This window comes from Theropithecus gelada, chromosome 7a (assembly GCF_003255815.1).
Source record: "Theropithecus gelada isolate Dixy chromosome 7a, Tgel_1.0, whole genome shotgun sequence".
Classification (NCBI taxonomy): domain Eukaryota; kingdom Metazoa; phylum Chordata; class Mammalia; order Primates; family Cercopithecidae; genus Theropithecus; species Theropithecus gelada.
The window spans coordinates 11,897,057-11,912,285 of record NC_037674.1 but is presented as its reverse complement, the minus strand read 5'-3'; the positions used below and the strand labels follow the sequence as shown (position 1 = coordinate 11,912,285).

The window sequence follows — 15,229 nt, the reverse complement described above, 5'->3', positions numbered from 1 at the left end:
ACATGGGCCAAGAGAGATAAAAAACCATGCTTCAAAGTGTGGAAAACACCATTAGAAAAACCTAAGCCAGGATCTCTAAGGGCAAAGTTATACCAAAACGATACAGACATCTATCTGTTTAGCAATTTATGGTATCAAGAGTTTGATTTACAATTCATTAGTACAGCCACTAAATAACTAATATATGGTAAGGGAACTCAAGGAAAAATTAAAACTTGTGCCAGGGGGCTTGGTCTACTAGCAAAATAATTCACAACAAGGTATATCCTACGTATTGTAATCCTAAGAATGCTACTTAACCATATCTGAACTATTCAACCAATTCTTTGGCTTCTAATATTCTATAGCTATTGGATGTGTCTTACACTAGTTTCCTCAGACTCCAAGCTATCCAAAATTAGTTACTACATTACCTTATCTATTTTGCTTTGCTTTATTTTGTTTTCAGAAATGGGGACCTGCTATGTTGCCCATGCTGGCGTACCGTGGTTATTCACAGGCATAATTACAGTGCACTATAACTTCAAAACCCTGAGCTCAAGTGATCCTCACATCTCAGCCTCCTGAATAACTAGAACTACAGGTGCCTGGCTCTTTTGTTGTTATTGCTGTTGCTGTTTGTTGTTGCTGTTTTAATACCCAAATAGTGCCACAAACATAGTGAGCACACTATTAGAGACCACATGCTAATAAGTGGTGAAAAACTCTATAAATACCAATGAAAATCATCAGCTAATTGTAGGGCAGATCGTTTCACATAAAATGGCAGCAGTGGATGACACTGGTTAAATGAATATTCTGGTGAGAGAAATAGAGAATCACCATTAGGCAAACACCAGTAATAACTGCTTCACGAAAAAGTCAATGGATGCTAAAATGAATAGGAAAAAGGGTGATGAGAAACAAGAAATCTGCATAGTCTCAAAGTATATCCCCACACGGCATTTATTAAAAGGAAAAATAGTAACTTTACAGTGCAGTTGTAATAATTAAGAAAAAAAAACCTCAAAGGTAATCCCACACCAAGGAAACTGTGGAGTGTCTCAAAATGAAGAATTAGGGATGAGGTACTAGAAGATTTTAGGAGCTGGAACTAGTCATGAGGTGGTCCTACTAGATATTGGTCAGACTTTGTCAACTAGGCAGTTTCTGGAACAGAGTTTATGAGTATGGGTTGAGCACATGAGGCTTAACAAGCTCGTGATAAAAGAGTTCAGGTTTAGTCAGTAATTGTAGCTTGGTCAGGTGGAGCCTGTTTCGTGAGTCATAGTGCAAGTTTGCAACTTATGGCTATATTTCCACTCTCAAGTAATATATATGTAAGACTCTATAGTGAAATGTACTAGTTCTACTGTACATTTTCAATTTTTCTTCTTGTCCTTATGAAGCAATGCCAATGTCATATGTCGCAAAATTATTTTCCTATCATAAAACACTGTTAGTTTTATTTGTTGATTATAAAGCTGTTAAAGAGCTTCAGAATTTAAAAAATAATAATAGTAACATCAGAACTACCAGCTTCTGAGCACAAATCAAGGCAGACACCGCCTTAATCAAGTGAATAAAGTTAACGTCTCCAATAACAAGACATATGAAGTCCCAGACCCTGATGTAACGCACAAAGTAAGCCACACCATCACTTCCAAGGCACTCTTGCCAAAAGTGTTTACCCTCAGTCTAATAATGAGAAAACAAATATCAAACAGAAATGAAAGGACATTCTATAAAATTCACCAGTACTCTTCCAAAGTGTCAAAATCATAAAAGACAAAGAAATAGTAAGAAACTGTCACAGACTGGAAATGACTTAAGACATTACAATTAAATCCAACGTGTGGTTCTAGAAAAGGGACATCAGTGAAAAAAAGGCAAAGTTCAAAAAATGTGTCTGTAGATTAACAATATTGCATTAAAATTAACTTACTGATTTTGACAATCATACCATGGTAATGTTAACATTAAGAGAAGCTGGGTGAAGGGTATATGAGAATTCTCTGTCATATTTCTGCAACTCTTCTGTAAGTTTAAAATTATCCCAAAAACATCTCCCAAAAGTAACATATAATCAAATACATATGGAGTGCTTGGCCAGGAAATTATAATGTAAAACATAACCTTATAAGTAACAGCTGATTGGACTAGGGGCTTCTAAGAATGTCCACAAGAAAGATTAGAAAATGTCAATCAATAAACGTGTCCTCAGCAAGTACTCAAATGCAGTATATCCTATGTTTTAGGTGCCAAAGGGCCCATTACAGAAAGCGTTCAAATAACATTATTTTGTTCAACATTATTTTGTTATAAAGTTGATGAGAATTTTAAAAAAATGATTCCTAGCTGGGGCCACTGTCTGTGTGGAGTTTGCACGTGCTCCTGACGTCTGCGTGAACTTTCTCCCAGTACCCTGGTTTCCTTCCGCATCTCAATGACGTGCGTGTTAGCAGAACTGGGATGTCTAAACGGTCCCAGTGTGAGTATGGGAGTGTGTGTGAGTGTGTCCCGTGCTGGGATGGCTTCATACCTTGCAGCCTGAGCCGCCAGAGGCCACTCACAATCCTAAACTGGAATAAGCGGGTTGGTAAATAAATGAATGAATAAGTGAATAAATGCATGAATACAAATTACTGTAAAACAAAAATTCATAAATCTATGATAATCATACAAACAAATGACAATAAAGATGCGGTACACAAGTGTTCAGCAAGCTCACCACATTTGTTATTATTTGCTTTTTGTGTTTTGTTTTTAGAGACAGGGTCTAATTCTTATGGTTCAGGCTGGACTGCAGTGGCACGTTCCTAACTCACTGCAGCCTCAAACTCCCAGGCTTAAGCAATCTTCTCACCTCAGCATCCTGAGCTGCTGGGACTACAGGCATGTGCCATCACAGCTGGCTAATTTTTTAATTTTTTTGTAGAGACAGGGTCTCGCTCTGTTGAACAGGCTATTGTTTGCTTTTGAACACATGGTGGTAAGAGGTGCTTCTCACAAATTTCACTTTGCAAAGACATACTCTCAGATTTAACCCACCACCACTATGACCACCATCACTCACTGATTCACCAAAAATTGGGTAAATAATTAGCTTGTTTAAGCTCACGTTAATTTCAGTGTTTAATATTAGATGTGTTTTGGGTCTTTATTTAGAAGTTTGGTGATGCTATTATGACCAGAAATATGCTACAGGAACTTAATTCTTGTTTATAACAATTAGCATATGGTGAAATTGCTCTCATTATACATTGTTTCACTTGAAGTTGCAGTCTCCAAAGCCCTACTGAAGACATTAAATGATGACTTACTGTACGGTAAAACTGTAGAAACGAACAGAACAGAATGAGGGTGAACTTCGGAGTTGTAAGATATCACAGATCACCAAATCCTACTCCTTCATTTTAAAGTGAAGGATTCTGAGAGTGAGTAAAACACAGGGACTTGAAAAGACACAATTTTGTAACTTCAGTGAAAACAAGCCATGAAGAAGTGAGGCCATCCCAGAATTCAGAGTAAGAGGAAAAATTAAGCTGGAGAAAAAATTAAGCTACATCTTCACCTCTCAGCATTTACTACACTAAATTTCAGTCAGAAAGATTTAAAAATTCAGAATAAAAAACAAAGCCATAAAGAATCTAAAAGAAAATTTAGGTGAAATATTCTTTTCTTTCATATATTAGGATAGAAAAGAACTTCCGAAGTATAAAGGCAAAAATGTCAGAAAAAAAAAAGCATACATTGAAAAGTTAACCACATCCAAAGAAGAACAGTATTTAAAATCAAACAACTCAGAAAATATATGCAACAAATATGGCATATATAGGACCAACGTCCTGAACATATGCAGATCAATAAGTAATAAATCAATAAACAATAACAACAAACATGCCAACAGAAAATTAGGCAAAGGATACCAAATAGGTATTTCAAAAGAAAATTAAATGGTCAAAAAAAATTTGCAAAAACGTACAATCTATAATAATTTTTAAAATGCTAACTACAAGATTGATTGATTGAACATATTCTTGATTGAACATATTAAAGATTAAATAATGACTCCCCTCCATACTGGAAAAGTTGCAGAGACAGACACTCCCATGCTCTGCTAGTAAAAGGACTAGTACAATTTTTTTTAATTTGTCAATATACATCAAAACCCTTGAAAACATAATTATCCTTTGATTTGAATTAGCTACTGATTGTCAAAGTGTCGCTGTGGACTTAGAGTCCCTGAGACCCTCTCACAGGTCTCCAGGGTCAACACCACTCTTTTTATAAAAATAGCAAGACATTATTTGCCTTTTGCTCTATATTCACATTTGGACTTACGGTACAAAAACGATGGTGGGTAAAACTGCCAGCTCCTGAGCATAAATCAAGGCACCAATCAAGGCACCATAACTGTACTAGTAGTCACTGTATTTACTGCCACACAGGTGCAGGAAAAAAAAAAAAAAGACTTTCACTTAAGTTTATTCACTTATTAATTGCATTAAATCTCAACCCTTGAATACACAACCTTTTAATATTCTGTATGACTGGAGTAAATACAAAGCACATATACTTCTTATCAAAGTATGATGGTTGACTCCCAGGAAAGCACTTGTATGATTGTTTGAGAGCTGAACTAGCTACTTTTTCTACGGAACACCATTTTTACTTGAATGAATGATAACCAAGTAAGATTATTCAGATTTAAGTATCTGGCAGACATTTTCTCAAAAATAAACAACGTGAGCCTGTCATTTCAAGGAAAACAACTGATAGCATTTGTTGTTAATGATAAAATTTGAGCTTTCAAGGGAAAATTCACATACTGGAATGCTCATATCCATCACCACAAGCTTGACAGCTTCAAATCTTACAGACTTCTGCTAAGATTAGAGATGATATTAACAAATGTAATTTTTTGATATTGTACAATGAAAGGTGACAACATTTGGAAGATCTGCATAACTCATAAGCAACATTTTACAAAGGAATAATGCATGATAACAAATCAGGCATGGGTAAAAGATCCATTCAAAGTTCAAAATAGGCCAATGGATTATCATATAGTAAGGTAACAATCACCTTGATATGGTGATTCACCCACCTCGGCCTCTGCAGTAGCTGAGTGTCTGGGTCTAAAGGCACATGCCACCACACCCAGCTACTTTTCTGGATTTTTATTAGAGACAGGGTTTTGCTATGTTGCCCAGTCTGATCTTGAACTCCTGGCCTCAAGCGATCCCCCCGTCTTGGCCTCCCAAAGCACTGGGATTACAGGTGTGAGCCACCACACCCACCCCTAAATAGCTCTTTAATCCCTTCTTTTGTGGATTAGTAGTTCAGCTCTCTCTAAATAAACTTTCCCGTGGAAGGAGAGTTAGTTATTTATTCCCTGTATGGCATTTGGGAGAAGTGAAAAAGATTTGAGTATATCATGAATAAGAAAGAAAAGAGCATAAGAGAATACGCCAGACAGCATGGTGTCCCACAGGAAGAGAACCTTTCGTAAGTGTAAGTAACAGACACTTACTTATTATGTAGACAAGGTATTTGCTAGAGAAAAGAAAGAAAAAGAGAAAAAGACGGAGAGGAAGAGAAAGAAAAGCAAAATTGCAAGTGATTGCACACATAGTGAGAGGAGAATATCAAAATGTATGCTTTCTCTTAAAACTGCCCAGAAAAATCTACCTATTCCCTTGGCTGACTAGTCTTTACTCATTTCACTGTTCATGTGCAGAACTGGCAAGAGTTAATGACAGAAAATTAAATTATATGTCAATTTTGTTCCTTCTTAGCAAGTCTGATAAAATACTAAAAGCTATAAAGGGATAAATATTGCCCTAAATCAAATCTGGATAATATTGGAAAGAGACTCCTTCATTTTACAGACTAGGAAAACCAAGTCCTTCAAAAAGTGAAGTCATAACAGAACTCAAACTTATGCTTCAATTTGTACTTTAATACGTATTATCCAATAACCTCTCTTTCCTCAAGAAATTACTTCTGTGGCGATGTTTGCTTGGGGGCTGAATACGTCAAGGATGGGGAAGCTCTCCATTAGGGATAACCATGCTCAGCGCCACAAAACTAAACAGTACCGGTTTGGATTTGGTTTTTCATTAGGAAAAAAGTTTAAAAAAAAATTATCTGCTTTTTAACACAACATAAATACAGTGACCTGGTTGCCCTCAACTGGTTCCTCATGTAATGTTTGGGTCTCAGTTTCCACTTCACTAAAATTAGAAATCTGTATCATTCCCAAAGTCCTTTCTTAGAAAGTTGGATAATTCTAAAATCGCTGAAAAAAGAAGTGTTTGGGGGAGGCCGGAAGTATGAAATACACCCGGAATGTGTGTATATATAATATATATGGAGAAACTTCAGATCTGGTTGTTCAAATGGCCAAAGACCCAAGAGCGGAATCCCTGGGGTACCCTGCTCTCTGATTGGATTGAGAGCCCTTGAAGTCACTTAATTCCACAGTCAACAATACAAGCCACAGTCAAACAGTATGAAGCCGCTTTACCCCTATACTCCCTTGTTTGTTTCCAGTGGCCAATTGAAAAGGGTTCTCCATTTCCTCCTTTCGAATCTACAATTCATATTCCCACCCATCATTCATTCCTAGTATTTGTCAATTAACCTCTGGTCATTTATGAAGCACCTACTATGTGCACCCATCACCTAGCACATACCACGTCTTCTATAAATGTCTGTTGACTTGAATTTAATTGCAAGGCCTTGGGAGGCTGCCATGAACTCAACGTTAAGAGTTTTGTGCGGAAGGCGAGTGAAAGAAGAAACCTTTTTTCGCCAACCTTGACCTCCTAACGCCTGACACGGGTGTTCCTCCCCACTAATGTGTGACACGTGGTTCCTAAGCGCTGCCTGGGCGGCCCAGGCACTGCTGCTGCAGGCAAAGGGCTGTGAGAGGGGAGAGATGGACACTTACCTGGGAAACCTCTGCTTCAGCTTCCTCAGGCTCTGCCTGGTGGGCGGCACAGACACTAGGCACTGGGCTATCTCCTCGTACTGAGCTTTGGTCAGTATCATGTTGGGCCAGGGACCAGGAGGTGGCGGGAACAAGGAAAAAACACCCTGGGGCTCGAGTAGCCTTGGTGCCGAGGGATTAGGGATAGGCAAACAGCGGCACAGGCCCGGGTCCCCGCCTGCTTGGTTTGCCCCAATCCCCCCAGAAACACACCCCTAGCTGCAAAAGCGGGGCGGAGACTCGCCCGGTCTCAAGCTCCACCAGCACCTCCGCGGCGGGGGCGGGCTGTACACCCGAGTGCCCGTGCTTGGCTTACTGAGCAGCCGCAGTGGGTGCGGCCGAAGGCAACTAGCCGCCATGTCAGTTAAGGGCAAACCAACCAGGAAGTAGCGGCCGCCCTTGGAAAGGCGCCGCGCCAGAGTTTCAGCAGGCAGATAGGTATCCCAGGCATCGCCTACCTGGGATCAAAGGATCAACAAGGAATGCTTTGTACTCTCCCAATTACTAGAAGCCAGGGCGGCCTGACGCACAGACCAGGAGGCAGGTCTCATGAGTGCCCCGTGATCCTTCAGCGTGAGCCCCCGAAAGCCCCTGCCAGAGCGCGCGATTTGAATACACTTCCTAACGCGCCAGTTTGAGCGCTCCGCGGAGTGGAGACCGGCCTGCGGAGAAACCACGTCTTCACTCCACCAAGTCTGTCGTGGGTCGAGCAGGAAAACTCACTAGGGTCGCTGTAAACCTAGTTTAGCTTGTGTTGAGGAAGTCCTACAACTTCTGTAGGACAAAATTCGCGTGGAAGGCAATTTTGTCCTTGAGAAGCAGACTTGAAACAAATCCGACGTCATCAAACAGCCGGCAGTAAAGAATGTCACTTTCAGTCCTTGCAGTGAGCTGCTTAAGGACTAAAATCGCATCTTATTGTCTCTGTAATCCAATTCTCAGAAAATAGTAGGCGCTCAATAAATATTTGGAGTAATGAGCCAATCTTTTTTTGTTTTCCATATATATTATGAATAGATCTCAGTTCTCCTAAAGCAATTTATTGGGATATCAGTCCCTCCTGTAATCTCTTTTCTAAAATCTCTTTGGTTCTTAGAAGGTCGTGTGTTGTGTTTCTCTTCTGATTTCAACAAGTTAAGCAAATGAAAGCAAAGGTGCTTAGACTTTAGAGAACCTGTAAGTGGTTTAAAATTTTTCGCCTGGATTAATGCCTGGGTTGGAAGTTTTAGATACACCTCCTTGAATAAATTCCTTAATCCATTGAAGCCTCATTTCTTTTGTCTGTAAAACTGATTTAATTCATGGGGGTGTTTTATCTGTGTATGTTTGATTTAGAGATGGGGTCTTACTCTGTCGTCCAGGCTGGAGTGCGGTGGCTCCATCATGGCTCACTGCACCCTCGAACTCCTGGGTTCCAGCAATCTTCCCACCTCAGCCTCCCGAGTAGTTGGGACTACAGGCACATGCCACTACACCTGGCTAATTTTAAAAATTTCCTTTGGAGATGAAGTCTCCCTCTATTGACCAGACTAGTCGCAAAACTCCTGACCGGAAGTGATGCTCCAGCCTCTACCTCCCACAGTGCTAGGATTACAGGCATGAGCCGCTTGGCCCGAGCATGGGCTGTTTTTAAGATTAATAGGCGAATACAAATAAAAGATCACATAGCGTGCTGTCTAGAAGATAGTCTATGTGAAATATTAGGTTGGTGCAAAAGTAACTGCAGTTTTGGCTATAAATAAATAGACTAAGTAAGACTACTTGATAAAAATGGACAGGGTGTTTACTAGGTATTGTTTTACAGGCTCCCCTCATTAAGCTCCCCTCGCTTAATCCTCATAACTTCCTGCGAGGCAGGTACTATTGCTATTATCTTCCTCTTCCCTTTTGTACAGAGTGAATAAACAAAGACATAAAAAGGTTAAGGAACTTCTAGAGGTCATGAGGATAAGTAGCAGTAGTAAGATTTAAACTCCTGAAATTTGGTTCCAGCGTCAGTGCTCTTGCCAACTTTCAGTAATGCTTAATTACTACATCAAACAGTCACACTGTCTTAAGCCAAAGGTTAAGGATTTTTTTTTAAAGGGAATATTGTACATTTCAAAGAATCTTTTAGCCTGGGTTTTTAAAAACTTTACTACTTTTAACTTTCTGAGGCATCTCAAAGTCCGATACCAACAGTGGATCCTGAATTGAACAACCAGAGTTTTTCCTGAATATTTACATCAGAATGTTTTCTTCCCATATGCTTTGCATCTAGCTCTGATTGTGTGACATTAGTACATAACTATTTATTTATGGCAGCGTGGCCTGGAGTTGCCACCTGGCTAGTTTGTTGCTGACCCTGCCATGACTTTTACATGAAAGCTAGCTGACGATAAGCAGACACCACTTGATCCTCATTCCTTTCCCCTTCCCAACTTTACTCTTTCCTTCACAGCCATCAGATTTTTATAGAAAACATCAGTTCAAGGATGTTTGCACCAGTTATGTTTTTTTTTATTTCTTCTAAAACAAAAACAAAAAAAAGGGACACATGTGCAGAACGTGCAGGTTTGTTACGTAGGTATACACGTGCCATGGTGGTTTGCTGCACCTATTGACTCATCCTCTAAGTTCCCTCCCCTCACCCCCCACCACCCCAACAGGCCCTGGTGGGTTACACCAGTTATTTTTATAGCAGCTCTTCTCTCTGGCTCTTGTCCTGCATTCACCATCACAACCCTTCAGAAAAATGCCAGGGTTGTTTTTCTGTTTTTATTTTTAACATGTTGGCAGTTTATAATTTTGACCCAAATCCAGTAGATTGTTTAGAATTAGTGCTGGGGAAAAAACCACAGTTATGTTGCTGTTTTCACTGGCAGTGACAGTAATGTTGTTTATTAGGCACAAAATAGAAGCAAAAACAGAAATTTCTAGTTGTTGTTTAGGTTTTTTTTTTTTTCTTGTAATGTAAAATGGCTAGAATAAGCTGATTATTCCTCTAAGGCATCTTTTCTCCCTCCCTTAGCCTCCTCCAGCTTGCTGCCATCTCTCATCATATCCCATGCCCCTCATCTACTGCTGTTACTTCTTCTAGAGCTGCCTCTCCACTCCTGAAGTTCCCCACTGTTTCTTAGCCAGCCAGCAATACCATTTCCCCACTAAATGGGGTAGAATCATGAAATGAAAACACAAAACTAAAAACCCAAAGAACTGGCTACCTGTTTAAAATCAGTCATAAAATGTGTGGCCTTTAGCAACTGATAGCCTAATTCTGAATGTCCTCAGTGGGAGAAAGAATCTAAAAATATGGAAAAGGTAGAGGAAATCAGCAAGAAAATGTGTCAAAGTGGGGACCAGTACAGCTCCCTGGAAGAACCTGTAGTCCTGGATGGACTGGAGTGAAGCTTCACTAGATTTCTTTCTGCCAATTTTTGGATGACATGACTGTTGAACAACATGAAAGGAGTATGGAGTTCGGCAGGGAAGCATCTGAAGGTCATTGCAAGAAGGGTAGTAACACAAAAGACTAAAAGTGGGAATGAGCCAGTCACGTGCTTGGGAAAGTTATTCTGGTCGGAGCGAAGAGTTCCAGGCAGAGTAAAAGGAGTTGAGGATGTTTGACCTTGGAAAGAGTTAAGTCATGTTTTCAAACAGACTGTTGTTCACTGGGTCTGCCAGATCCAGTGCATGTTTTTAAAAAATAAATACTGACATGTTGTTTTTATATATTGCAAAATCGGATTCTTTTGATGGAGTCTCAAAGTTACTACATGGATTTAAAAAAATAATTGAAGTTTATTAACTGGATAGAGAAAAAGAAGGGAGCTAATATTATTTGAGTCCCTATTATGCACAGTCATTATCCTATTATACCTTATCTCACTTAATCTTCACAATGACCCTATGCTGTAGAGTTTATAGTCCCTGATTTACAGATTAGGAAACTGAGACTCAAAGACAGTAAGGACTTATATGATGGGTCCAACTACTAAGTTGCAAAACCATGATTTGAACCCAAGTTGCTCTTACTATAAAGCCTCATGTTCTCTATTGCACTGTATTGTATTGTGTATATTGTATTGTAGTTCAAAAATGATTTAGAAAACTTTGGTTGAATTACCCTCAGTGAAGCATTTATTCTGTGAAACAGCCTGAAATAGCTGGCTGCTTCTTTGGCTACCAGATGCCTGTTAAAGGGGCAATAACCTTCAATTTTGACATGTAGCCAAAACACACTTTGAAAAATATTGTTTGGCCACTTTGACTAAAAAAAATGTTATATTTTTTGCTTTGTACAATGGGCCACCACTTTAAGTAATATATCTCTTGAAACCACAGGTTATGTCTCTGTACTTGCCATCCTTGAATGACAAGTCATTTTTATGCTGGCCCCCAAATAATATAAGCTCCTAGCAAGCAATAAAGATCAGAAAAATTCAGTTGTTTAGGCCTGCAGCAATTACTCAATGTAACGACTTAAGGAAAACAAAGGAAACCTGTGATGGGATGGGAGGATGTCCTACACTGCGATGATGAAGTAGTTATGCTAAAAGGTCAGGGAAGACCAGAAGCCAAATATTGGTCCCTTCATGCAAGTCAATGGTAAACGAACTCTTAATCTGTGAAAGCAGTTGGTCTGATTCCAGAAGATCACGTGGAGATGTAGGATTTCATTGAAAAGCCATTGCAAACAGAAACTATGTCTCATGTGCACATAATGGCACCTCCTCAAGCCTTTGTTGTTCAATATTACTAAGAACTAATGTTTTGGAGGAATAGTGCTAAGCACCTTACATACATATATCTTCCCTTAAGTCTCAGACCCAGCCCCAGGAGATAAGTACTATTGTTACATCCACTTTCCAGGTTAGAATACTACAGTGTAGAAGTGGCTTTTATTTAACTCATCAGTTATTTTACAACATTCTAGAATAGTGTTTATCAAAGTATCTGTTTTGAGGTCCTAGTTTTTCCCCAATTTGTCATGGGTGGACAAATTTGTAAAATAAGAAATGAATTAGTCAAAGCATGAAATTTAAAAAGACATATAAAATGTAAGCCCCCAATTTGTTAGGAGATCCTATAGACATGCAATTACTTGACGAATTAACATAAAAGATTCTAAAGGCTTATTTTCACTTTCTCTACTTAGTACATCATGACATGTAACAAAAAGTTTGAGGACCAGTGCTGGTTTGCTCACCACATTTTGAGTAGCACTGTGTCTTACAAAGTCAATATTGTAAGCCAGCTATGTGCAAAGGCCAAGGGCTGATTCCAAAGTCTAGAACATCACATTTTTCATGTTCCCTTAGAAGAGGAGTGTAAGACCTGTAAGCATCAACCATCATTATTTTTACCATTATTCTACTATATTTAGTTCTTCTCAAGTTATGCGTGTTTACTAAGGTTAACAATGCAAATCCTTACATGATATTTAATTATGCACCTTATGATGTCAACACCATGTGTTGTTATAGCATAAAACCCATATTTTTTTTTTTTTAAATGGAGTCTCACTGTGTCGCCCAGACTGGAGTGCAGTGGCGTGATCTCAACTCACTGCAACCTCCATCTCCCAGGTTCAAGCAATTCTCCTGCCTCAGCCTTCCAAGTAGCTGGGATTACAGGCACCCACCACTACGCCCAGCTAATTTTTGTATTTTTAGTAGAGACGGGACCATGTTGGCCAGGTTGGTCTCGAACTCCTTACCTCAAGTGATCCGCCCACATCAGCCTTCCAAAGTGCTGAGATTACAGGCTTGAGCCACTGCGCCAGGCCCCCAATTTATTCTTTAGATTATAAACCCATCAATCAGAGCTCATATACCTCTTCTGTTCTGAATCACACTCAGAACACATTGGCACATGATAAAGGCTATTAATTGGCATGTGCACACTTACTATCACTACATTTGACAAAGATAAGGAACATAAAGTAATGTTTTTATAGTAATTTCTCTTGAGTGTGTGTTATAGCAAAGGGAGATGTGTGAGCATGTTTGTTGAAGAAACACTGAAGCCTCTTACATTTTCTCTCAGGCTCATCAGGGACTGTTGGATAAATTGCAGACAATTTGTATACCCTATTCCTACAGGACTAAACCTCAGATATAATTTCTGCAGATGTCAATCACTCTTCTTATCCCAAAGACCATGCTGCAAAAAATATACATACTACGTTCTGAGGGTTTTCTCACATTTGTAAATTCAGAAATTGAAAGAAGCTATGTTGGTGGAGTACAGGGTTTCTATTGGGGTGAGAGGAGAGGAATGAGAGTCAAGGAATCAAGTCTGTCCTTAATAAGCACTTCTTTCAACATCAGCTAGAGTTGGAAGCACATGTCGGACGGAGATTAGCTGTAAGTCCCTTCATTTAAAAAATTACTCTATCTTGGCCAGGCACATTGGCTCATGCCTGTAATCCCAGCACTTTGGGAGGCTGACCTCATTTGAGGTCAGGAGTTCGAGACTAGCCTGACCAACGTGGTAAAACCCCGTCTCTACTAAAAATACCAAAATTAGCCAGGTGTGGTGGTGTGTGCCTGTAATCCCAGCTATTTGGGAGGCTAAGGCAGGAGAATCACTTGAGCCTGGGAGGTGGAGGTTGTGGTGAGCCGAGATCACGCCACTGCACTCCAGTCTGGGCAACAGAGTGAGACCCTGTCTCAAAAAAAAATAAAAATAATAATAATAATTACTCTATTTTGCCTTCCCACTGGGTTAGACTTTCAAAAGAGCAGACAAGAGGCCAGTCAGTATTTATAACCCTTTCCCTCTCATGATTGATAGAGAGTTAAGGGAAAGAATTCCTTCTGAGATAAGTATAGCTATAATAATAATAATAATAATAATAATAATAATAATAATAGGTTCCTTTCAGAGAAAATGAAGGTATGTTATACAGTTATCTAATGTAGTGCCATGACATAATCTATAACAGCCATTATCGTACCTCCTTGGCATATGGGGAAACTAAGGTACAAAATGGCTTGGAATTTTAATCAGTTTCTTTAGATTTCATTTTTAAATGTGAGGATATAAAAACACTCCTCTCTTTTTTTAAACTTAATTTCTTTTTATGATCATGAAAGAAATATGTTTTTCGTGGCCAACAACAAAAGATCAGATATTATAAATCATCCATTATCCCATCACTTGGAAGCCACCATAATAACCACATTGACATCATTCCTTCCAACCTTTTTTCTGCAAAATTTTTTTCTATACATAGATAAAATCAAACTTTATATACACCTTGAGTCCAGCTCTTTTCTATTTCTATTACACCATGAGCAAGGTATTCTTTTTCTAATTTGTTAATTATTTACCTAAATAAATGATTTCTTAGCCCACATATTCATGTTTCATAGTTCAGGAACACAGGTCAGTGACGAACTTCTATGTAATTCAACCCAATTCAACCTCCCAAAAGTCTTCTTCTTCTTTTTTTTTTTGTTTGAGACAGAGTCTCTCTCTGTCACCCAGGCTGGAGTGCAGTGGTGCAATCTTGGCTCACTGCAAGCTCCACCTCCCGGGTTCACACCATTCTCCTGCCTCAGCCTGCCGAGTAGCTGGGACTACAGGTGCCCACCACCATGCCCGGCTAATCTTTTGTATTTTTAGTAGAGATGGGATTTCACCTTGTTAACCAGGATGGTCTCGATCTTCTGACCTTGTGATCCACCCGCCTCAGCCTCCCAAAGTGCTGGGATTACAGGCGTGAGCCACCACACCCGGCCTCAACTTCCCCAAATTCTTTATATTCCAAAATCACTTTGCATTCTGAAAAGTACCAGTCTTCCTCATGTCCTCAAAATCTTTCATGGAATTATAATTTCTGTAGAAATCTGTGTATGCCTTCTTTCTTGGTTCAGCCCCAGTAAACTTATAGAGAGCTGCAACCTGCCAGAATAGCACAACTTCTCCAACAATGTGAAACCACAGATACTTGGCTAGAAGGCCATACATCTGAGGTTTTGTCAAAACACTGGAAGCCATGGTACTTATTTTCCTTGATAGGTGTGTCAGCCTCAACACCACTGTCCTTCCTGGCTGATGGAGAAATGGATGACTTGCACTGTGAGCAAGGCACTCTTAAGAACACTTGGTAATTTTGACCCACATTTCATATTAAGAATAGAGTAGTAGGTTGTATAGTTAGCACATAGACTCCCACAAGACAGTCCTTGAAATGAGAGCCTTGGCGTGGCTAGCAAGAGGCTAGGCCATCCTTCAGTTCCATCAACAAGTTGCAATTCAGACAAT

At 39.5% G+C, this 15,229-nt stretch overlaps 1 protein-coding gene across 4 annotated transcripts in view; it reads right to left on the bottom strand.

The window, feature by feature from the left end:
- The window catches only part of C7AH15orf41 (chromosome 7a C15orf41 homolog), a 242,228-nt gene extending 234,930 nt beyond the window's left edge, over window positions 1–7,298 (bottom strand). For all 4 annotated transcript variants that reach the window (XR_003120189.1, XM_025389917.1, XM_025389914.1 and 1 more), the window contains exon 1: window positions 6,938–7,298. Coding sequence is in view for 2 of the 4 variants with exons in the window: in XM_025389914.1 (XP_025245699.1) it covers window positions 6,938–7,038 (101 nt within the window). In the remaining 2 variants the exon portion in view is untranslated. The remainder of the gene's footprint in view (window positions 1–6,937) is intronic.
- Between the last annotated feature and the right edge of the window lie 7,931 nt (window positions 7,299–15,229).